We start from the raw sequence: 25,911 nt of genomic DNA, 5'->3' as shown, positions 1-25,911 counted from the left end.
ACATATGCAGATCAACACATGAGATTATCAGTGTTTCAGAGCTCTTACTATGAGGCTTTTCTAAATCTCCAAGTTTCACCCAGGCAATGATTCAAATATTCCAAACATACAGCTTTGAAGAACCTTTTCTCAGATTTCATAGGTTTACACAACAGATTTAGATTTTCAAGGTTGTACTGCACTTCCAGACACTTCAACTCACACAGAAAAAAATATATACTTCCAAATCAAGTTTGTTGGCACTTCCTGGCCTGTATTTCAGCACACTGCCATTAAACCAAAGGCAAGAAACACCCAGTGCAAGAACTACTTTCTGTTTTGGCAACAAGATGGAAGCAAAACTAAAATCAAACTGGAAAAATATGATAACAAATTCTAAGTGCCATCTTAAAAAGGCACTGATATAACTTTTATGCATCTGAAATAACTGATTGTGCACCAGAGGAAAATAAGCCATCCTTCTGCTCCCATTGACTAGTACTTTCTTGTCAGATCACACAAAGATGTTCAGGAGGAACATAAGTGCAATAAAAGAAAAATCATCTTTGTTTCGTCTTCAGAGTTTTCAGTGAAGGTCCAAGCAGTTACTTTACCAAGCTTTATAAATCCAAACTATATCAAAGCAATAAAGTAACATTTTTTCTTCCTAAAACAAGCAGAACTATGGTATCCTCAGCTCACCCCTCTGTAACCTGAGACAGCACACACTGCAGTGCCTGAACACAAGGACTACAGACAGAAAGCCTGTGCTTTCCAGAATGGTTGCTCCTTTACACTAGCCTTTACCAAAAGAGCTCCTTTGCACCCCAGTCAAAAATACTATTCTGTCTTCTCTACTCCTTTTCTCTGCTTCTCACCATCCTCCAGCCCTCCTATCTGAGCAAAAACTGAAGAACAAAGTTTGCCCACACACTTACCCATACAACAGATTCTAAACTGACCCAAGAGGCTGACTTCTTTTCCCACAGAACAGTATAGAATAAATTCACAGCACTGTTGGTCATCAGGATGTGAAATTAGAAAATGTATGTATTTCCAGGGTAAGCTTCTCAAGAGATGCTCAGAACTGGCTTCACTCTAATCCCTTTGAAAGTGAGGAAAACTTTTGAGTGACAGAGTACCACTGAGACAACACACAACTTTTCAAAAGCTGACTGGACCCCAAAATCCTACCCTTAAAAATAAATAAGCCTTATTCCAGACATGTAGATTAACAAGTGCTGTTGTTAAGATCATTGTACACTAAAGGTCAATCTACAATTCTACCCAGTATAGCTGGCAGAGGAATTCCCATCCTGCTGTGCTGGGGAGAAAACCTGAGGTGTCGAGGGCTTCATACAGGGGGGTAGAAACCCCTTCAGTTGCTCTTCTCTGTAGTGGAAAAAACAAACAACATAAATTCTACCCAGACTCAAAGAAAACAGCACCAGAGCATTCACACACATCCCCCGACCACCACCTCTCCTCCCCCCCAAGCACCTGTAGCAGCAGCACAAGTTCCTGAACTACTGCTGAGCTGTCAGCTGTGCCCAGAAAGCAAGCAGACAGACATCTTTTGTGCATCTCTCACTTGGCAGCTGCAGGGGAGAGGTGTGGGGGCAGGAGGAGGGTGTTCTCCCCTGACACACCCAGGGGAGAGCATCAGCAAGCATGGAAGAAAGGACTCAAGAAATCATGGGAGGTTAATAGAACACGCACACATGCCCATGTACTGACATCCTCTCCTTCCCTTCAGCTTGCAGTTACTTATTCCAAGGGCTATATTTTCAAATGTTAGAGGAAATTCCAAGTCCACCTCAGACTGGAGAAAACACAAAAAAGAAAACATAAAGCACAATACAACCTTGTCTGTTTGCAGCCTTTCTGGGATAAGGAGGAGAAAAGCCCTTGGAGAAAGCATCTTAGTCAGCCCCAGTAACCCATAGCTTCCACTACTGTCTTCAGCAAGATGCAGGTGATGTGTGAGTGGGACAAGCCTAAAGAGCCATGGAGCACCCTGCGAGCAGTGGCATGCTGCCATAGGACCTCAGTCCTGCCCCACAGCCTGGCAGCCAGCAAGCAGATACCATAATGGGGTGTGCAGCAGGCTTCCATACCACAGACAACAGGTGGATCAGCACAAATGGCAAGTTAAAAACCCAGAGGGAGGAAGCCCAGAAAAAGCAGGTGGCAAACTCAGCTGACCCAAACTGAAACTGAACTCAGCAAGTTACCAGGATGGTGGCAGCAGCAAATCATCTAAGCAGCAAGGAAAGCTGCAGCCTTCCCCAGAGCTAAGTCCTTCAAATTCTGGTCCTTTAAACACAGAATCACCAAGGTTGAAAAAGACCTCCAAAGTTATCTAGTCCAAACAATCATCTTTCCAGAGCCTGAGCACTCTTTTGGAGAAGACATTTTTTTCCTAATATCCAACCTGAACCTTCCCTACCACAACTTGAGGCCATTCTCTCAAGTTCCCATGAAATAGCAAACTAGCACAGAAACTGTGTGTGTGACAAGAGAAGAATCAATGTAACATGCTTAAATGACATTTACCAATTTCTGCAAAGAAAGTGTGTTCCCTTTTCCAAGTTTTTCTGCGCCTTCCCCTAGTTCTCTAAACAGCTACTATCCCTCTGAACCTCAGTGAGCAGTGAAACTCAAATGTGTACATAGCACACTCAGGCACTGGCCCATCCTGCAATTTTCAAGCTATATAGTTACACTCTGTAGCACAATTCAGTTAATTAACACCAGATCAGCTTTGACAGCACCTTCTGCTTTTTAATGATGTCAGCTGGCCTACCAGCTGTTTTCTGCAAGTATGCTTGCACAGTAAAGACGTAGGTCAGGAAACAGAAGTTTGGGCACTGAACTCTGGGATTAACAGGGGTTAGATGGGACAAATACGTAGGCAACAGTACTTTGAGAAAGTCAAGAATGGAAGCAGAGCTACACAGAAGCCAAAGTCCAAGAATCACCCAACCTGCAAGAATTCGTAATGTACAACATTTACAAGCAGCAGATAACTGGTGTCTGAAACAGGCAGAAACTCCCTAAAGAATTCACACAGGCACATTTCTCCATCACTGTACTCATTACAGTTAATGAAACAGTAAAATAAGTCCATACTCCACCAACCTGGTTTGTTTTATCAAGCCCAAACTCCACAGCATCCAAACTACTGCCACATTCCACACAACAATCAACCACCAGTCTTCATGTTAATGTATGCAGGTGTGAGATCACTTCTATTAATATAGATTCCAGTTTAGAACAAAAGGCTTAAATGTTCTGATCCATATAACTTGGTTTCTCCCCCTGGCTGGTGCCCAGCTGCTGGAGTTCCTGTATCCATGTAGACTTAAATGCATGTGCCATGCCCAACATAACTGAGGAACAACATCCAAAATGAATATAACTGTTAACAACTGAACCCAGCCACAGCTCTGCAGCACTTTTGTCCATTCCTAGTGACAAGAGGTGCCCTGAAGAGGAGTTCAGACACACCTACAGGCAGCACTGCATGGACTTGTTCTCCCTGTGTGTTAAGTGTAAATTGCTTTCAACCTTTAAAGCAGAAATAGTCATCTTCCACAAGAAGACAGACAAAGCACACTGTCTCTAACAGTCCCACCTTTTTCCATTGCACCGTGCTATACTAAGAGGATCCCATTCAATTCAGGGCTTCTTGTATTTCAGTCCAACAGGACTCGGCAGTCAGAAGACAAATGCCAATTTATCATCCACACTGAGGTGACCAAGCAGCTGAGGAAGGCTGCATGCTTCAGAAGATCAGTTTACCAGTTCTGAGTGAGCAGGCTTCACTACTCCAGCAGCGATTCATTCACAGACAGCAAGAGGAGTCTGGAGACTTTCTGACACTTCATTTGCATTCACCCTTATGAATGCCCTCTGTAGATACTCCATGCAATACACACCGAAAGTCATGGTATGGAAGGAAATACAGTATAAACCACCTGAACTGGAAGGATGGCTCTCCCACCACACATTATCCAGTCTTCTGGTGCCTCTGAGCCTTATACATTCCCAACTAGCAATGTGATGCCTTCTGAAATACTCTTGTGTCCATCGTAACTTTCTGCCCCTCCTCTGCATGGTTTGGACTTACTTAAATTTAATAAATTACTTTTTAAGTAAGCCAGATAGCCTGCTCTCAAGTGACTAAAAGACAATACGTAAGGCACACTCTGCTCAGGGGTTCCCTTATTTACACTTTCTTCCCTTCCTTTCACGCCAGTTATTTCTAGGGGATCACGCTTCCTGTTTTCGCTGCTCTGCCTCCATTTGTCATTCATCACAGCCATTAGAGTAGGAGGGAAGCGCAGGAGAGCAGACCAACACAAAGCAAACCTTTACAGTTCAGCAAGCAAGGGATTAAATAACATCATCCCTTCCCCCTTCAACCTCACTCTCTCTCACAACCCCTCCGAGATGTTATGTGAACACGGCTTATCCTCCGGCATATACCCAGGCTCTGACAGCTTTTGCAGGTCAGAGATTTCAGGATGGATCAAACAGGCAGCCTATTCATCCTGGCTTGGAACAGCTATTTACTCTCCCTCGGGCTGGTCCAGTTCACATCAAGAACAACTTGTTCCTGAAAACCCCTGCCTATTTCTTGTAGCTAGAAATGACAGCACAGCAGTTTTCTGTGATGAAAGCAGAGAAATAAAAACTGGAAAGCCTTATTTGTCATGCTGCTGACCTAAAGACATTCCCTCCCGCTCTCCCCCCTTTTTTTCTTCTACCAAGAAAAGCACAGTTAAAAATAAAAATAATTAAAATATATATATTTGTAACAATCTAAAAGGATGCAATCCACAGAACTCTCATCTTCTTCCTCACATCTTCATTTTTACCTTCCTCAACAGCAGCCTTACAAACTACCTTGGTGAAAGCTGTACTTACTCAGACAGAAACTCATTTCCTTCTCAGTACACTTGCAGCAATTCTGCAACTACAGAAATACAATCTCAGGGATCATAAGCACATGGGACATCAAAAGTTAAGGGCAGCAGAACAACTGGTTTAGAGTAGATAAAGGGTATTTTAACTGTTTTAACATTGTCTGAGGTATCTCCAGCTATCTACTCGCTCTTCATGTACTCTTTATCATAGTCCTGCTCCTGGTCAGTCACCTGAGACTCCCAAACAAACATGCTATCCATGAAAAACAACAATAACCCTTTTAGCCTAAGTGGAGCTAGAAGCATGCCTCCCAAGTCCATTAGTCCCCTCTCCCAGTTTACCAGCTCCTGTTCGTACAACATAGTTTCCCCAAGGCTGCTGCTACAGATGCAGTCTTCCTCCCTGTGCTCTTGATCACACTGCGGAGCTGTCCTGGAGGCAGTAATGCACTGCATCAGCAGTGGGTGATGGCCAAGGCATGGATGGAAAGACAAGACTAAAAAGCAAACTGAGAAATAAAGCGCATTTAGTTTTTTGAAAATAGCTGAAGATACATGGCTGAGCTAGTCTGTGTAAGTGTGCATTTGTGTTGCAGCAAATAATACACAAAGAATTCTTACCCAGGGATCAGATAGCAATTAGGGGGGTTAATTAGGCTCAGGATAGAGCGGTCATCACCAAGGATGAAACTAAACACGTGAAACTGAACCATGGACAGCATGTACAGACAGGATACCAGTGGAGACTGGGATGGTGAGTACTGAGAAGAGAGAAAACCACCACAATCAACCCTCAAAGAGGCCAGTTAGAGACTGCAGCCACCTCCAAGACAAATACATTTCTGTTCCCAAGCATGGGGCAAAAGCAAACTTAAATTCATGGACCTACAAGAAAATGAATGTATTTCAGTAGCCAATGAAAGAGCAACTAAAATCATAGCAAAGAACAGGAAATGGATTAGACTTGGTATCTGACAGGTCAGGTTGCACATCTGGGAAAGAACAAGACTAACACTGAAAATAAAATAAATTTCCTAGTGCAAAAAGTCAAGTTTTCCCCTCCACTGCATTAACAAGAGGAGGAATTGTACCAACACCAGCTCAAAATAGGTATAAACTCCACTCTACTGATGTATGCCGTTCTGGAAGACTACCACAAGCCTGTATCGTGATGCCTGTTAATACAGAATCATAGAATCATTAAAGTTGGAAAAGACCACTTAGATCATCTAGTCCAACCACCAAATCATCACCACCATGCCAACTAACCATGTCCCTCACTTCTACATCTACCCTTCTCTTAAAAACCTCCAGGGATGAAGACACCACCACCACCCTAGTCAGTGGGGTGGATGACAGCAAGGGGATACAACTGCAGAGTTACTCAGGAGAAAGCCAGGAGCTGTGAAGGTATTGTTCCACTCAGATGGTACGTCCCTGAGAGCTGGATATTTCTTTTTCCTTTGAACATTACAACCTTATTGCTAGTATTGTAAACAGGCTCACCACAAAGGCTCATGGAGCTGCTGAATCAGAGTAGTGAGGATTATGAAACCTTCTTTAAGAGGTAAAACAAGCAAGGGGCCCAAAAAAGGAACTTCACAGAAAAGAAAAAAATAATAGGGGAAGAAAAAACACCTACTCAGGAACAAATTATGCAAACAGACCACCAGACAGCAAAAACCTGGGCAAAACCACTGCAAGGAAGATACTGAAAATATCTAGGCACCAGTTGCATTCCTTTGCTGAGTAAGTACACCAGCTTCTGCCACTGATCTTAAGAATGTTAATGAGACTTAACTGGAAGGCTTTAAAATTTAGGGCAGTACTGTTCAGCAGGAACTTACTGGCTAGTAAGTCAATCTGAAACACAAATGACCTTTGCTGTGAATGTACCTTTCCAAGAGAAGAAAAAAAAAAAACCTACACACCAAAACCCCATGGACATCCCATCCCAAAAAGACCAACATTCAGATCTGCATTTGGAGGAACCCACATAAGAAAATCTTGTTAGTCTGGAAGTCAATCTTGCAGCACATGAACACTAGAATTTGTATAATTTCTGTCTCCTTTCTTGTTGCCACCTAGACAATGGTTTGATTTCCTAAGCAAACTCTACTGTGAAATACACCAGACTTCCCTGAAATATTCTCCTGCAAATAATTTATTTATTACAAAGTTATCATTCACTTAAGCAGAAGAGTGTTGCTTCCACTGTTCTAAGTGAGAGAAAGTCAAAAGCCTGAATTCCGCTCTGCTAGGTGCCATAGGAATGTTTGGAGAGAAAGACAAAGACCCAAGATCTTCATAGTAAGGAGTCTGGAATTAGTACATAATCTACCATATAGTTTCAGTCCATTTACATCCATTAGTACTTAAAAATAGTTGTTGAGTGAGTTACATAAAAGAAGCTGTGGTCACCAGTATGGTTCTTTATCAATTAATTATCTGTGGAACAGGACAGTAAAAAGCAGCAGTAACAGAAAGTCAGTATGGTTTGTGGATTTAACTAGCTTTCCCCTTTAGCTAGTTACTGCAGAACTCCAGCAGAACTGGATAAAACAAAGGTTAAACCATACTTATCTAACAAGCACAGATGGAGATGAGCCAGGATAAAGCTTATTCAGCATCTGTGTTGCCATGTCACTCGCAGATGAGACATACAGACCGTCTCAGAGACCAGGTTCTAGATTTCAGAACAAAAGCTCAGGGTCCATATCCCAGACTTATCACATGTAGATGATCATCCGAGACTCAGTTTGCCCAGGTGAGCAGGGCTTTTGGTAGCTTCCCTTCTCCGTGTTCCTGAAACATCTGCAGATCCAGCGAGCAGATGAACTATCATTATGAGATCACTAGAAATTAAGCTGGAAATTAAAAGCCAATTTTAATAGCACATATCCTTCTTCTTTTGTACAGATAATCATAGACAGATTTTTCTCCTCCTCACTCTCCAGGCAGGCATAGGATGCTTATATGTATTTTTAAAACCCTATCTCCAAAGCAGTATTTTGTAATGTTAAAATGACAAGTTGCTCTTCTTAAGCAGGACTTCTAAGTAGGTTCGTTTATTTGCCCCACACAGATTTTACTATAATTGAAGTATATTACAATATATTTAAGAAAACAAAGCCAACCAAGTTTAAAAGTAAAGGCAAAGTAAACGCTTCCAGTGTCTTAAACAATGTTCCTTTCTACAGGCTTCATCTGAAAAAACATTCACCCATCCAATTTTTGCCTTATCAGGAACCTGCTACATTCCAAAGAGCTGTGCTCAAGGTTGTAATGTTCTTTTCCAGGCATTTTTGCTGACTATTTCACTGCCAAATATGGTCTTTTGCAGGATGCACTTGTTTGTAAGAATTCAAAACCTGAGATGTTAAAACAAGGCTGCACAGTATGCTGACGGAAAGAAGCAGGCTCCTGTTCACTTCCATCAAAGGGAAAGAGCGTCTTGCCTCATGTATTTTTAAAACCAAAAATTGATAACTGACATTTGTCTTCACAGAATCCTTTGATCCAAAAGCAAAACAAAGGGATACATACAGAAGCACACATGTCCTTGGGGTGTGCCACTAGACAGCTTCCTACTGTGCCAGGTAGAAAAGAGAGGACAGAAAGAAGAGCACAACTTTGCCCTTGAAAAAGAGGATTAACATCTCACAAGCCATGGCAGAGTAACCAGACTTTGAGCATTACCTGAGACACCAAGCTGTAGATGGCACAACGGTAAACAACGTAAGCAGTTTGCTACTCCTAGAATTTCCCCATAAATAGCAAGCCAACCCCACTGCCTACAGCACTGCTTGACATCTCCCAGGCACACTCTGCACGCATACAGCAATACGACAAAATTTGACAGCAGCAGGTTTCACTTGGAGCCATCTTCAAGGACATACTAAACTATGCAGTTAAATCCACTTAAACACTCAACTCATCAGTATCAGAATAAACCTGTTGGAGGGATTATTACACTAGTTGATTTCCACAACAGTTGTATTTGTTGCAAAAGCTTTTTAAATGATTCAGAGATAAGGAAATCACCTTGGGCCAGAGGCCTGATAGAGCATGTAGATAGGATTCACGGTCCTGAGAGAAGAAAACAGCTGTTTTAAAAAGAGGTTTGGCAGAAAGGAACCAGATCCATCCATGCTGAGTTGTTCAAACTGGCTCAGATATTACTCCTATTTCAGGAATATAAGGAGTGCTCTGGGCACAGTGAGTCAGCAGGGTGGGGATTCTTTTCCATGTTTGTGGGCTGAGCAGGAACAGAAAGAAAAAAAGAAAAAAAAGCTGGAAGCCAGAAATGTAGCACCTGGCTGCTAGACACAGGAATCCAGCAAGCTTTGTCAGAAGAGCTCACAAATCTGTGGAGATCCAGTACTCACAAGTAAAAAGAGATCTGTAAATCAAGTAAACATCATAAATAAAACAGAAGATGTAAACGTATTTCGGTGGTGTAAGCTACCTCCATTTTTCCTGAATACCATTTCTCTCTCCTTATTCTAGACAAAGCTTTTAAAGCAAACTGCACTATTTTTACACAAGTTTTATTTGCAGTCAGACTAGGAGAACAATTATTTTTTATTTCCAAACAAACAAGTTGTAAGAAGGCCTAGAACTTCCCTTCTCCAAAGCACTCATCAAGGGATAATATTTGCATACTATTTGCATACTAGTTATGAGACAATATTGTAGATGTCTTCTTACAGTAAATATATCATAAAAATCAAATCTTAACCCATGACCACTCAGATGTGCCTTGAAACCACACGCAAGTTACCCCAAGGTGATGTGATTCAGTCTCCTCTAAAAACTATGCTAATCTGGCATACAGTCCACCCTTCCAGATAATTTACAACCTAAGCAAACTTTCAGCAGAAGCCAGAGACTTTTTTAGCCTTCATTAAAAGGAATAATTGTATCTTCATTTTCTTCTGGCCACAAACAGTCCGTATAGTTGATGATGCAGTGATTAAGAATATGAAGTGCTTACATAGGCAGCTGAAAGGAGAGTCAGTCACACAGACAAGGACATCATCTGGTCTGTTTTGCAAACAGTGACTGAAAATAGATCATTTTCAGTTCTAATACTCAGCGTGTGTTTTGTAGTAGAAAAGTATTTAAAATACCAGCAACCCCTTAGGCAGCCTTCTCCCTGCCTTCAATTGTGGAAACAAAGCATGTGACTAAGGAAATACATACTCTGCTCAAAGGATACCCCAAATCTCTTTGTGAAATCCCAAAGCAGTTGGCTAATCAGAAGTAAAAATTATGAAGTTAAACATGACTTCTCAACAGTAATGTTTCCATTGTTATCTGAATTACCAGCCTGGAATCCCAGCAAACTGGGATTTAGGCATACATTGTCTTCCACAGCATCGTGCTCTCCCCCCTCCATCACCAACCAATCAGCTGTGGCTGCAACACAAATATCTGCAGTGAAGATGGATGGGATCCATGGTGAAAAGGGTTTGTGTTGTGCTCTGGGGAGGGGGAGTGATTTTTGTTTGGTTTTGGCTTGGGGAAAACAAACAAAACAACAACAACAAAACAGATGAATTCCCTGATCCAGTTCTCAGTGCAAACCTACAAATGAACATTTGTTGGCACAACTGACAGGGCAGCATGCCACAGCATGAAGCACTATCACCAAAGAGTTTAAATCAAGACAGCCTCAAGGGGCATAATACAAAAATACTGGAAGGCACATAGAAATGTAGTTTGGAAGTCAAGGCAGCTCTTGCTTCAAATCTTAAAAGCACTACAGAGTAGGAGAAATAAGATCTAAATATAAGCAAAATGAGACACAGTCGTATGTAGGCAAATGCAACCCCGATTTTGAACTTAATTACTTAGAGTAGAAACCTGTACAAGTTAATTTGAGCACAGAAGAAAGAAATGAGAGAACCACTTGAAGAAGAATATAATCATTGAAATCAGTAGAAGGGCAAACCTCCAGCTCAATAATTGTCTATTTTTTTAACAGTATTTTCCTTTAAATTTATATATTTATTTAAACTAATTTCTAACTATGTACATACAGGGAGTATTAACCTATTTTTCCAGCTAGAAGTAGTGTAATACTTCCTTGTTAAAACACCTGGAAATGCATTTATGCAAATCAGAACACAAGATAAAAGCCTTCTATAAACACAAGACGGCTTTTCTTTTAAAATTCACTTTTCATCCTTTATATGTGTTTGAACACTATTTGCAAAGGACTGTTTTCCTACCACTGACAAAACAAAACAACTACCAAGTGCTATTAAAGAAGCCTGTTTGCAACATGAATCAGCCCTAAGAGGCAAATGCTCATTAATGGAAAAACAGAATGTTTCCTTCACCAGTTGTTGATTTAAACAAAAAGGAAAGTTAGTTTGTCACAAAGCTTAGGTGGAACTTCGTAAGAGTACTCTGTTTTCTTGCATCAGTACATATTTGCACATATATTGAAACCACACTGAAACATCTGCATGCAGAATAAAAACTTGAGATAAAAAAAATCTTCCTTTTCCAATCTTTCCTAAGCACAGTTATATACAGAGCACATTTACAGATCATGTCTCCTCCCTCACTTTGAGTGGGGATGCTGGGATTTTATACAGCTACTGAAATGAAGAGCAGTTGCTAACTGTGGAGAGATGTACTCCCCTGCATCTGCAGCAAAATTCTTGTTATATTTGAATACTGAGTGCAAAACAAAGAAGCCCCCAAACCATATTAGCACATATTTTAGTTTGACCAGACGGTGAGTCTACAACAAATTATGTATAGGTCAGTGCTCAAGCCTGAATAAATTTGGGGTAGTCAAGGTCAGGGCTAGGGCATGTTTGCTGAACACAAATATGGCAGCTAAGTCACATCTAACAGCTCCCATCGCATCACAGTGCAACAGAACTTATGTTTGTTACAGACAACTGCCCAGCTGAGTGGATGGCACCTTGTTCTGTTGTCACAGATGCCCTAAATATGGAATAGACATTGCTCTCTCTCTGACCAAAATGCATTTTGACAGCCCTATTTCAGAGGACTGGACAAATTGAAAAAAGTCGATCTGATTTTTTGATGCAAACACTGTTTCGTCACTTTCTCTTCTCCTTTTTGCTTTTTAAGACACCAGAAGCAGAGTGGCACAGAAAAAGAAATATCAAAGTAAACGTACTTTCCAAACTGCATTGGTGTTTCCATAGCAGCCATCCGGGAGGCACTGCACGTTACATGTACAGATAAAGTTTTACTGACCTTCTAGAAAACAGCATTAAATCAGAACTGCTTTTGGATTGCCTGCCCAGTGCAGCTCTTGACCACATCTGCAGTACTGCTACAGCAATTTGGCAGCATGGGCTGCACGCATACAACAGTTTTAAAACATTTATAACCTAGGCCTGTGAAAACCCTATTTATTCTTTGAAATTAGAGATCAGTTAAGCTACAAAGCTTACAGTTAAAAAATAAAAAATCAAAGTATCTTGGAAAATTCTGGTTCAAGTAGCTCTGCAGAAATACATAGCTAGTGCTGCTAGTGTTTCAGTCAAAGCAAAATAGTCAGTAGAAACTCCCTGGCCGCAGCAAAGCCTGGATCAAGCCCTCCACGAGATAGTGTTTTATCTCTCTGATAGCAGCCATTGGTATGTCTATCTCTTAAGTGCAACAAAAACAATAATAGACCAAGAAAAAAAAAGAAGGAAAAAAATAATTCATGAAGCTCTCTCATTCCTTCCTTGACAGTTATTCAGAACTTAACCTCTTTTCTATTAGGCTGGTATTTTTTACTGATGGGAATCCTGACCCTTTTAGCAAAACAGGAGAACACTGGAAAATGCAAACTGACTTCAGTCCTGGGACTGCATGTGAGAATTCAGGCTTTCAAGTGGATTTCTACCAGTGGCCCAACCCCCTGCAGACACTCAGGAAGTGTCTGATGAAGTTGTTAGGTGCTCTAGTTACTGCCTGCCTCCACAGCACAGGTATGGGAACGCACTGCTACTGGGCACAGCCAGTTCTTCGTTTACTTTAGGGAGCGCTGTTTTTTAATCCCTAGCATTATTTCAGAATTATCTCACCTGTTCCCCTCCCTGGTGGAACATTTTAGTATAGAGTAGGATTTCTCACTCCTGTTAGACTCTGAACACAAACAAAAGTATAAAGATGAAATCAATCTCAAATAGAATACACTGTCAGGGAGCTCTCAAGTCGATAGTTGAAGTAATACAAACATCATGATGCTGTCACCCATTGCAATATTAAAATGTTTCCACAAGAAGACATTAGAAATTTTTATTTCATATCCCTCTCCACTAAAGTTCTGCTGAGATAAGATTGCCTGGGAGTTACCCCTCCCTCTGAGGTGCAAGTGGCAACAGGTCCTCCCGTCTCCTACACCTTCCTGCCTGTTCCCTACACTGATACTGCCTCTTCCCAAGACTTACAGCTCTGTTCCACGGCACTCCCTCACACTGTACCCCCATCCTCCACACAAAAGACAAAGGCAGCAACTGGAGAAGCAGCAAATCATCCTCTGTAATACTGCAGCAGACAAAAATCAGCATGAACTTTATTGTCAATGCTGGTTAAAAATTTCTGCTAAGTTTTCAAGTAGCAAATACCTGAACCCCCACTCCTATAGCTCCAAATCTTTAGCTTAATTAAGCCATCAGCAATAACCTCACTTTCTCAGCATATTATTTTCTGAAACTTCCACTGGTAAGTGTGCTGGCTATTATAAATACTTCCATCAACAGAGCTAGGCTAGCAGGAAACAAAACAATGAAGACTGCTACTGAGACAGCTGGATGTTATTGGTCACAGAAACATGCTTTTCTGTGTCTTGACTATACTAAGCACCATAATCTAATCTCCTCTGGGAAGCCCTGAGCCCAGCCAGGCTGACAGGCCATTACTGCCTCCCTGGGCAAGATCACACACTGCTATGTAATTGTAGACAGCACCAGATACAGTGCTTTGTTTGCATGCTACACCTCACCAGTGACAACAGACCAATCACGTTTACTATTTAGCAGCATAGACATGTTTAAAGCTTGAAGCTCTGGGGAATTTGATATTTTCCCTTAAAACATATTGTTCTAGGAAGCTTCTGTTCCTTTTTAAAAGGACACACAGATGCAGTTGTAGGTAACTGAGGGATGCTGGTTTGTTTTCAAAAATAATAATAATCAAAAAAACCACCAATAAATCAATCACCTGTCCTAACAATTAGAGCTCACTTCAGCCTCTCCCACATTATGGGTTGAAAACGGGCACTCCCTGCCTAGCTTTGCAGCCAATGAAGTATACAGTTTCTGATAACATAGTAGGTGGCACGTATCCCATCAGAGAAGGAGCTGCTTTTCAGTGTCAAGAGCAGAATATTCTGAAGTCCTTAAGAAAAGGTAAACAGATGTAGTGAGCCAAGGCTGCAAGTGTACTTTTCCACACATCAAGGAGGGATCACAAACACAGAAGAGCTGCCAAGTCTGTACACTTGAATTGTTCACTATTAAGTAGCTACTGCAAAAGCCTTTCTTTTTACATTTCAGATTCACAGCACAGTCTGTTACAGCTGTTAATAGTCTGTTGTCACAGACCAATGTGCAGATAAGGTGGGGTCTCCGCACACTTCAGCGCAGCAAATACAGTTCTCTGTTCACATGTTCTACCTCTCAAACTTGTGCAGAAGCTCCAAAGGAGGTGTTCTGGGGAGGTTGTTTTTTTTATTGTTATTGAAGTGAAGAAGGTTGTGGTGGGTTTACTCTCCCTAATGAAAAGAAGTCCTCCCTGCACAACATATAAAAACAAATAAATAGAAGCAAGAATTAGAGGTGAAATGTCTGTAAATAAGAGAAGTGGATGATGATAACTAGCCAAAGGGCCTACAATACCAACAAGCACAATTCAGCAACACAAACCAACTGAATGAACTTTACCAATTACTCTTCCTACAGGGCAACCATTGTGGATTCTCACACACATACTCCTCACGTACTCCCGTAGCCAAGAGCAACTAACTCAGCTCCAGCTGCCACATTTGGGCAGAGCTTTCTCTGAAACAGAGATCCCAATTACATTTGCAATAATCTTATTACTACATCAGCCATAACCTGGTTAAGAAAGGGTCTGATAGATGCCATTCTGGCAGCTGGGAATAAGATAAATGGGAGACGTGTTTTTGTTATTTTAGTAACTAGGAAGATTTCCAAATAACAGTCAGAATCTGTGACAGAAATACAGCCTGTGCAGGCCAGTTTTACTGTTTAAAATACATCCAGTACAACTCAGGATGAGTTTAAAGAAGTTACAGACTTGTAAAACTCCCTCACCTGTGAGACAGACCGAGATTTACTTACAAAGTATGATTACTTTTGCATCTTGTACAATTTAAAGATATGACTAGGGAAGCAATCAATTTCATTATCAGTGAGCTGATTAAAACCTGCTTTTCAACTTAAGACGCTCAAATTGTTACTCTGGAAGTATTTCATTCACATGCAGTTCACCAGAGCTAACTAATCACTGTCAGCATTTCTGTTTTCACTCGCTATCTATCTAAACAGCAAAGTTTCCAATTTAACCTGTACCAGAACACCATTTCTTTTCCTTCGTGTGCAAGCAAGAGATTGCTAGGTCAATGATATTTCACCAGGGACAGAACAGAATCAGGACCTTATTGTTCTCTCCACACTTATCTGACAAAACAAATCAAAAAGGAGACAGTCAAACAAGCTGCTAGCCTTGGTTTCTCTGGGGACAAGCCAGCCCCAGATACGCTGTGCCTCAAATCAACAGCCTGAGTTTCATGAACAATAGTATGCTCCCCTACGGTAAATGAAATGGAGCAATTCTCCTTAAACAGCTTGCTAAGCCTCACCTCATTAACCTTTATGGACTGACCTCCAAAATTCCTTGAAGCTGAAATATAAATCTTGCTTGTCTCTGCACTGTAACTGTTTATTCCTAGCAAGCTGAGGAATGAGGAAGGGCATTAGGGAGAGAACTGCCTAACATGCTAGGACTGGATGGGAGAGACCTCTTTGCAGGCTACTACTGGGCACCAGACTCTTGCTGGCTTCTTCTCTGTCAGCATTGCTGGTGCATCATTCAGACAACTGCAAAGCCAAGCATGGATTACAAATCGTTCTCTGCTCCCCCCAGCACTTCTTTCAAGAGCCAGTATTATGAGCTGTAGCATACTGCCCAGTATTCAAATTAGCATCTCCTAACCCACACTTTGGTGTTTAAGATTAAAATCCCAAATCTGCTATTTTCTTCCCTCTTTCAAGTCTGTCACTTAGGATGCCAACTCTACTCTTTATTAGATGTTCCAAGACTGCATGTTTTTCTGCTCCCTCTTTTTCTTATTTTGCCTTCAGCCTCCCAGAAAGAAGCCTCCATCTCAGAGGAGGAAGTACACTGCAGCAGACTGTCAGGCCATAGATGCTTCTGGCTCTCCCTGCCAACTCTCAGGGCAGGACCAATATTTTGTGCCAAACAAACATCTCTGTGTTTTTCATCCAAAAGCACTAGGACAGAGGCTGACAACAGTGAAGCAGAATGGATGCACAGTATGAACACATCTGTCAGTTGAACCGCTTTGGCCATAAACCAGTGCTGAACAAGGACTATAGGAGCAGCTCACTCAGCCACAGACTTAATATTCTGGCTCCACTTGCCTACGCATTTCCTGCTCAAAACAAAGGCATTATCATCTTGCTTTGTGGCACTCACTGCAATGATTCAGGTCTCTAGGCCCTGGCTCTGTGAAATGACTGGGCTGAAAATACTTAGCTTTAATTGCTTTGGCATACAGAAAAGTATTGTGGTCCATGGTCATCATAGTATGGAAGTTGCATGGATGTCCATACTGCTCTGTTGCCACTTGGTCTAAGTCTTATGCTCCTAGAACGCTCCCAAAATTTAGGCACACTCTGGTATTATATTCATTTTACCCAGCTGTAGTTCACTACCTGGGAGGCCCTTGTGCAACTACAGCAGCTGCAGAAAGTGGACTCATCTCTACTGCTACATGGGCCATTCTAAAACTGCTGGTAATAAACAGGGATGACAAGCTTCTTTATACCTAATCCATTACTCCCAGACACACCACTGTCAGAATTCATAACTCTTGATCTGCTCTATTTAATTCATGGGAAAACAAGTTCCATTTCAGTATCTGTTATGGACCACAACAGATCAGGTGACATCTCTACCTTTTAGTAGTTAGCTGATACAGGGAAGTCCTATCCAGGTTAGCTTACCCTCTTATTTCAAAAGCAGCTGCTTTGTGACTCCAGAAGAAGCTAAAGGTTGTGGCAGGAGGTGTTCTGTGATTTAGGGTGACCCTAAGAAAAACAAAAATAAGATCTGTCTCCGTGTCATTATTGATAGAGGACCTGATGTAAGTAAGGGTCAGTAACAGTTTGTGGGATAAACAAAACAAATCACTACAAAACAAAAAAAGGACTGGATAGTACACTACAGTCACTGGAGACTCAAGTGGAAGCTTCACAGATTTCCTTAAACTCAGCTGAAGTGAGAAAGAAATCCAGCAGAAAAAGAGAGAGGGGGAAATCTTCATTTCTCAAGCTATGAAGAGGGGAGTGGTAGGACAAGCAGCTAGATAATCTCAAAAGCTACTAAATCTCTGGAAAGAACTGTGTGTGTGTTTAGGGGGGGAAGAGGGGAGGGGGCAAGTCAGAAAAGCACTTAAACATCTTGTCATCAGTACTCCTAGGAAATTAGGAAATCCACTGACAACCACAGCATAAATCTCATTCCTGACCCTGACATGTCCCTGACTGACAGTGGGACCTGTAGCCAGCAGCCCTTTATAGGAGTAAGTAAGCTGCACATGATGGATGGAAGTTCCTACACTTCAGGTCTTCAGAAGGAAGAATTACCACATGGGCGACTAAGGTCCACCTCTAAAAGAGAAGTGTTGCTTATAAACAGAAGCAATAGCGCTGCCATTGATTCCAGTGAGTTGTCTTTATACTGCTGAAAGATCACAAAGCACTTTTCAAACTGTACCTAGTAAAACCCACAGAAGACAACACTGGGTGGAAGAAGTGCATAATTAAGAAACTCATCCAAAATGAAGAACATGCAAATAAGTTAAGAACAGAATGCTCCCAGGGAGTGGTACAGAGCAGCACACTTTTCTGAAGATTCAAAACTAAACAGTGGAAGAATTACCTTAAAAGCAGGAAATTCAGATGCATGACTATGTGGTTAGGCATTTAAGGCATACAAACCTGAAGAATCTATGGATCTAAGCAATTATGTGTTTTAAAATGATACTCTGCTCAGCTGAGGTAACAGGAGTTAGTTTTGAGTTTTACAGTTCACACACAAATTCCAGTACCCTTTCCACCAGCCACATCAAACTCACTGAGAGCACAGAAGACTCCATGCTCTTCATGAAGGGACATTCAGCACTCCCACACTCAACAGGCTAAAATAAGTAAAAAGTCATTTTCAATGAAACAAAATTACACACATCCCCAAGCTGACTTTACACTGAGCACTACGGCTGTTGGCATCTTTCTATAGAGACAGCCTGACAAAGCCTCTGAGAGCACCAGTTCAAGTGGACAGAAGCCACTGCTGGGGAACCTGCAATATTTACCTGTAAAGCTGCTTCCTTATCTATGAGGACTCCACAGTTTACACGATGTGATGCAGACAGACACAAATCCTTTCACACACAGACCTATGAGAGAGCATGCACTAGTTTTATGATGTAAACTATAACGTCAAGCAGTGATCAACTCTAACCAGCTCTCACTTAATAGATTTTTATTAGCAACCAAGGCCACTGTGATGCCTCTTCACTACTACATAACAGCACAATAACTCTGTTCTCAATAACGGACAGAGAAGTATGATAGGTTCTTATTTCTATGTCTACAACTGCCATTTAACAGCAGACAGACTTTTATGTATATGTATATATACACACACATTGCTCCCCCTCTTCAACCACAGTAAAAACATGCAAGTTTAATGCAGAATTAAGACTAGATTTTCTCTATTCCTACTGCTGGAAATTAGTGCTACATAATTCATTCTAACATAAATATACTTGCCAAGACTCCATTAAGTACATTTAACAAAAAGTACAATTATTATCAAATCTCACCCCTCAAGTTCTCCTTTTTTTTTCTTTGAAATAAAGCGAAAGCCTGCTACCCCATCTCATTTAAGGTTTTTGATATAACCTATCAACAAGAACCAAATACAAGTACCAACTTAGATCTGTTTCATTTGAGAGGTGGGTGACCTCCTCCTAAGCTTTTCGTTGTTGTTGGTGGTGTGTGTGTGTGTGTGTGTGTGTGTGTGTGTGTGTGTGTGTGTGTAATACAGAGGCAACAAACCATCACTTGAGTGTGAATTCAATAAAGAATTAAAATATCACGTGCTAGCCAGCCAAGCTAAATAGACAATGGTAGGGTAGATTCAGACAGAAAGTTCACTTTGCACCTGCCACACTAAATTCTCCATTATTATGGGCAGAGACCTGAAAGGCTAAACCAAGAAGCATACAAAAATCTGAATACACAAAGAAACCAAATACTGTTGAACAAATCCCACTTGATGCTGATTAATAAGGCGGGCCAGAAGCTGCTGTGATTTAAACTTGCACTCTGTCCATGCACAACTTCAGGGAAGACTGACAGAACTGGTAGCTGAGCCACAGGTGCAGGAGAAGCTGACTGGATCCTTGAATCGCCTTCGTGTCATGCAGTGATGTAGAACAGTCTGCATCAGTGCATGGTTCTGGGAACAGTAGCCAACCAGCTAATCACACAGTGATCACTCACGTCTTTTATTTGTTTTAGGGAGAAAAAAAAAAGTTTTACCAATTAGATTCAAGTAAACCTTCTTTTAATCAGGAAAGAATATATGTATCTATGAATGATGCTCAGTTAGAATTGGCCAGAACCACCGTCAACCAAGAAGGCTTCTGACTTCGGGAGAAGTAGAAAGTTGCCACCAGCTAACATGCAAGACAGTAACCATGAGCCATCTGGCAAAGGTTCCTGCTAAGCTTGCCATAGCCCCCTATGCTGAGGAAAGCAGAAGGGGAATCAGTTACATTCTGTCCTTGCCTGCAATTGTGTGGCCAAGCCTAGGAACAAACATTAAGCTTTCCAGCACAACCGGAAATTTTAACTGTTCAGAGTTTTCAGCAGCCCGTTTTACTCTTACTGCAAAGCATGAGCTAAACTATTTAAAATAAAACTGATCTATTCAAATTCTGAAAGCTGAATTTATCCTCAAGCTTTATCGACCTTTGTTGTTATTGTGGGGTTTTTTTCCCCCTTTGTTTCCTTCTGTGAAAACTGCAACTGCCAGGAGGCTTCCCAGTCATCTAAAGAGCATCAGTAAACAAGAGCAGAGACAGATGGCTGCAGCTCAGTTTAAAACAACTACACCCAGTCTCTCTCCTGTACTGCTAGTGCTCCCTGAAAGATACAAACATGTGCATAAGACCAAACAAGAATGCAGTACTCCCAGATAGAAAGTCAAGTACATATCTGTAATCAGATAAGGAAGAAGTCACTGTGAGGACAGGATGTTGAGGTTCCACATACAATGAAATTTTCTAATCAAATAATTGGTTGCAAGGATGGCAGAGAGTGAGAGGATTTCTCCTGTTATTGCTCCCAGAAGTACTGCTGGCAAAACAAACAAGCAGAAAATCAGCAGGGAAAGTAAAACCAAGAATCTCCTTTCAGCAGTTACCTTACACCAAACTTAGAGAAGCTGAGGAAGTAACATCTCTGATAGGCCTCTCATTCATCTGCCTCTTCAAGAATTCAATCACATTAACAAATAGGTTACCTCCTTATAAAAGGACAGATTTAAAGAATACAAGACAACTCATAGATTTAGAATGACCAAAGTCTATCAAAACAACCACACCACTCTTCTGTTCTTGAATTTGATTGCTTTTTCATTTACTGCATAGAAGACCAACAGCAATGTTAACACAAGATAGTGTCTACAATAATGTACAATTATGTATATTGCCTTGCTAAAAAGATTGAGATGTCCACATACATTCAACGTTTCCTTGAATCAACACAGACCACTTCTTCTACCACCTCAAAATTCACTGCATTTTCACAGACATTTGCATGCCTGAATGTTTTACACAAGCATGAATTCAAACATGGCCCATTATTCCCCAAACTGAACTTCTGATTCTCCTAAAATTAAATTAGGAGCACTCCCTCAGGGCTTCCTGATACTCATAGTTATTCCCTCACTTAGTGACAGCAGAAAGCTTCAGCAGGGTTGCACAATCATCACTTCCAATCAGCTATAATTGAAGAATGACAGAATGATAATCTGGCACTCCGGTTAATACAGGCAGGAAAAAACAAGACTGTGGAAAGAGTATGATTATTGGTAAAGCTCCAGCAGAACCCTCAGGCTGTAGCATGTTGACATGCTACCACCTCCGAGGCAGAGTTTGACTCCTCTGTGAAAGAGTAAGAGGAAAGGAGTGATCTGTTTATGAATACTGATTAGTTCTGGCCCTCTTTTACTTCAGCAATCACGCTAAATCTTAAGAGGGCTGACAAACATTGGACCCAGCTGATCCTCTCGAGAAGACTGAAGAGCAGTCTGAGGGGTACTGCTGCAGGACTTTTCTGAAACAGAACAACTACAGGGTAAACAAATTTTTCATATTAGACAGTTTCCCCTCTGTGGGTGATTCAACCAGGTTCATCTAGAAAACCGCTCCTGTGAATGCCTATGACGCCACTTCCTGCTCCGTACATTTAAAATAAAATAAAAAGCTGGTACACACCTGCGTCTCCATGGAAGAGGCTGTCTTGGTGACATCTCCCAGAAGGCAAATCTCCATCGCTTGGCCAGATCTGTCCCGTTTTTCGTACTCCCACAATAGTAGCCTCAGATACGATGACCTGCTGCTGCCTGTGCCGTTTCTGAGACTGGGGAGTTGGCGGACTACTGCTGTCAAAGGACTGCTGCGAGTTCTGCGAGGGAGAACGGCTTTTATCCCGATACATGCGGTAAGTGGTGGGACTGGGGGAGACGTGGCTGGACTGTCCTGAAGAGAAATCTTCCTCACTGGAGGTAAGGTTCTCATTAGAGCTACAATCAGGAGTATACCCTCCTCCAATGTCTTCAAAACTCCTGGGAGAATAAGATCTCCTGGGCCAAGTGAGATGTTTCTCCTGGTCTGTTGTACCCTGGTTTCTCAGGATAGGTCCTTTCCCTTCTGTGTCCCCCATCATTCCACCAACATAGATACTTTGATAGGGTTGAAAGTCCATGGGCTGCCAAGGTGAGCGGTTACTGCCGTTGGCATTTATCAGATTATCTTTGAGAAATCTGGGGTTCAGTTCAGCATCTTCATACTCTCCATCGTAGGCAAAACTGCTCTCTGAGGACCTTCCCCTGTAAGCAGGCCTCTGGAAATCGTTGAAGCTGGGTACCACGTTTGAAGGAAGGGAGTGTAAGGACTTCTTGCGTTCCATTTGCATGGCTTGACTACCAAGAGAGCTTATTTTATCAGAAACATCTTTATCGTTGACTTTCACTAGACCCTTCTCATGATGGTACTCCATGTTTACATAGAAGGGTTTTTCAACAACATCCTTGTTATCTCCAGAGTGATGTGAATTGCCCTTTTTAATCCTCTCAAAATTGGACCTTAGGGCTGCCACACTCGTGCTGTTCCCCCTGTCCTTCGAAATAGGCTCAAACAATCCCTCCTTCTCAGCAGATCCCACTAGCCTGCGAGTGGAAGATGATCTGTGTTTTGAAGGAGATCCATCTGCATCACAGCGACTTTCTGGATCTTCTACAACTCTCTTCAGTTTCTCTTCACCATAGTACTTACACCTGTCCTGTTCTCCCTCTCCGTGATGGGGACTGTCCAAAGGTGACAGGTCTGACCCATCGCTCTGCGTAGACAGCTTCCGCAGAGAAGGTATCCTGGGCTTGAACTTTTCCTCCCCATGGTGTGATTTGCTTTTTTCATGTTCATCTTGGTCAGCAGACTGGTGATGAGGCAGGTCTTGGATCTGCTGGTCAGCACCTCCTTCAGGCAACTGAGAAGCACGTTTAAAGCCCCACCTCTGTCTATCATAGCTTTTTTTCTCCTTTGCCAAAAGAGTCTGCAGGTAAATCATGCGGAACCTCTCCTTGTTGACCTCCATCTCCAGTCTCCGGATAGATGCTTTGCACATCTCCAGCTCCTGTTCAATGTCTCCCACAGATTTCAGCTCCATTTTAGGAGGCTCAGAGTCCGCAAATTGTGCTTTCCAAGCCTCTACAAACCCCACAGGGTCCACCATTTTGCAAACAGGAGTAAGTGGAGAATAAGGGAAGAAAGCTGGAGAGATAGGTGGAGAGAATAAACCAACCGGATCTCACATGTAGAAGCAGAAACAGCTCCGACAGGGTCAACTCAACGCGTTTCTTTCACGGTTCACGAAGAGAAACTGGGAGCCAAACGGCGATCCTCGGAACAATCTCTCTCCGTCTCCTCCACCTCTTGCTTTCCTCAGCCCCCGTAGGCTCGCTACTGTCCCCCAGTCATAACCGATCTTTTGCTAGCGAACAACAATGCTCCCACCCCGGCGACTCCATAGCACTTCAAAGGGGGATGGACAAAGGAGCAGGCTCGGGGCGGGGGAGAAAAGGTAAATATCGCCCCCCACCCATCCACCCACCTCCTGCCGCCGCCGTCCCGGCCACGGTCCTCAGCGCTGCCGCGCTCGAGAGCCCTCCGCTCCGTCCTCCCCTCGCCAGCCCCGTGTTGTGCTTTCTCTTTCTCTCTCCTCCTTTCCCCCTGCCCCTTTCCCTGTCTCCTCCTCCCGGCTATTGTGCTGTCCTCCGGGCGCGCACGCTCTCCGGAGCGTCGGCGCGTCCCGCGGCGGGCCGTGCCGCTACCCCTCGGTGCCCGAGCGCCCCGCGGCCCCGCGGGAGCCCCCTCGGCGCGGCTGTGGTGGCGGCGGCTGGCGGCGCGGCTGTGGCGGCTGCCCGCGGCTGCCCATCGCGCGGCCCGGCTCTGGCGGCGGCACCCCGAATCGCAGCGCTGCGGAAGGGGAGGAGAGGGAAGGAGCCGGGCGCGGCGATTGACACGGCGCTGGGGCCTCTCTTAAAGGGGCAGCCCGGGCCGGCGGAGGGCGGCCGTGCCCGCGGGACCCCGCCGGGCTTGGGGGAGCCGGCCCGGAGCCGTTCCCGCCGGCGCGGTCGGAGGTGGCTGCCGGGGAGACAAAGGCGTCGGTTTGCACAACGTGTAATGCCCGTCAGCTCGCGTTTGCGGCCACGGACCTGAGCACCACCCGAGACAGGCGCGAGTGGACCTAAGCTCGGACAAGGCACGTCCCTGCGTGCACGCGTACCGCCCCTGCATCCACGCCCTCGTGTACCGCGTATAAACGGCAGCACGGCTCTGCGCTCTCCCTTGTGCTCGGAGCAGCACTCCCCTCAGGCACAGATGCAGCTCACCTTCAGAGGTCACGTTTGCTCCCACAACGGCAAATGCTATTTATTAGTAGGCACTTCATTCACTCAAGCCTTCGTTCACGATCAGGTATACCAATAAATGACAAGCTGGTACTCAAAATCGCGGTGATACGGGTAACCAAGCCTGCTTTGTTCCATCAGTAGTCACACTTCTGCCCTATACATCGTGCTAGCCAAAACAGTTCAGAGCACCACTCTCCAGCTCTGGGTGAAGGGTGGAGACCTGTGAACAGAAGTCTGGCTGCTTACTGTACTACTGCTTCTCAAACTGCAGTACATGGCCTTGCTTAAGCCCTTTCCACACACTAATTCAGCCTCTGAAAAAGTGGAATTACAGGTATATTTATTACCAGCCTTCCTTATTAGACAATGAGGGAAAAGTGAAACACTGCACATCTCAGTATCCCTCATAAGCCTGTCCTTTTGTGTCTGATGGGACGAGCCACCAAAGTGACGTATATCTTGCCTCATATATTGTATGAGAAAAGATGGTGCAGTACAGCCTCAGCAGTAACTCACAGTTCCTTAAGAACGAGAAGCACAAGTCCAGAGGGGCAGTGCTCTTACCTTCAAAACACGCAATGCTTCAAAATCTGCTAAACCGTTTTTCTCTTGTGTTCTAATGCGACACAAAGCATTTCAGCCACCACAAATGGCTCATGGTGCACTCAGCTTCAAATCTCTCATCCCCTTGCAGTTTCTTTCCTGGCCTCAACCTCTTTTCCTGCACTCGGTTTCTCAGCTTTTAACACACTGGCTGATCTACATGGAGAACAGACTATCATCAAAATCACAATAAAATCTGTATACCTAGTCAATGTCTACACAAGCCTTCCAAGAAACCTCAGTGTTTCACAGAGAGCCAGTGACTGGCTTTTCACTGTTGCTGCTGTTTGCTGTTTGCTTGCCCTCGTGCCAGTTTGACCACTGCCATTCTGACATGCAGTGTATTTCTGGTGAGGTTGTGCTAGCATGGCTGTAATATTGGCAGACGTATCACATCATAGGGATCTGTTATGAACTTGGACACTACTTTTAATATAGTACCATCGGTTTTGTTGGTTTTGTTTGTTTGCTTTTAATTATTTCTGTAGTATTTTCTATTTGAGCTCACTTTTCTTACATCTGTGCTATTTCCAGACACAACAAGAATTCTAGTGAACCACAGGAGGCGTTTCTGTGTGCACAACTTGTGGTATGTACAACTGCACCCTCTGTATTTATTGAGGGACTACAGCAGAAATTCCAGTGGCCGTTCAAGTGATCCTTTATGCATTCATTTTAAGAGGGTACAAAATTTCATTAAGGCCACAGTGTCAGACACAGATACGTGGTTTGTAGCGGAGAATTGCCGTGCTGAGGCTTAACAACAAGCGTACCCGTGACGCACCCCCTCTGCTGGCTGCCCGGCCTTGCCAGCGGCAGCAGAGCGAGCCCCGAGCTGACCGCGGAGCTCCCTCCTGTGGGAAAAAGAGCCGGTGCACTTTAC

General features: G+C 43.1%; 1 protein-coding gene across 1 annotated transcript in view; it reads right to left on the bottom strand.

The window, feature by feature from the left end:
- The window catches only part of BCR (BCR activator of RhoGEF and GTPase), a 93,356-nt gene extending 69,392 nt beyond the window's left edge, over positions 1–23,964 (bottom strand). The window contains exons 1-2 of the mRNA XM_065738957.1: positions 23,624–23,964; positions 21,730–23,283 (exon numbers count right to left, since the gene is read on the bottom strand). Of these exons, the coding sequence (XP_065595029.1) occupies positions 21,730–23,245 (1,516 nt within the window). The 5' untranslated portion in view covers positions 23,246–23,283; positions 23,624–23,964. The remainder of the gene's footprint in view (positions 1–21,729; positions 23,284–23,623) is intronic.
- Between the last annotated feature and the right edge of the window lie 1,947 nt (positions 23,965–25,911).

The sequence above is a fragment of the Cyrtonyx montezumae genome, unplaced genomic scaffold (assembly GCF_038088225.1).
Source record: "Cyrtonyx montezumae isolate F1298 unplaced genomic scaffold, pur_monq_1.0 scaffold_23, whole genome shotgun sequence".
Lineage (NCBI taxonomy): Eukaryota > Metazoa > Chordata > Aves > Galliformes > Odontophoridae > Cyrtonyx > Cyrtonyx montezumae.
The sequence above is the reverse complement of the archived record's forward strand: the minus strand, read 5'-3'. Positions and strand labels throughout refer to the sequence as shown.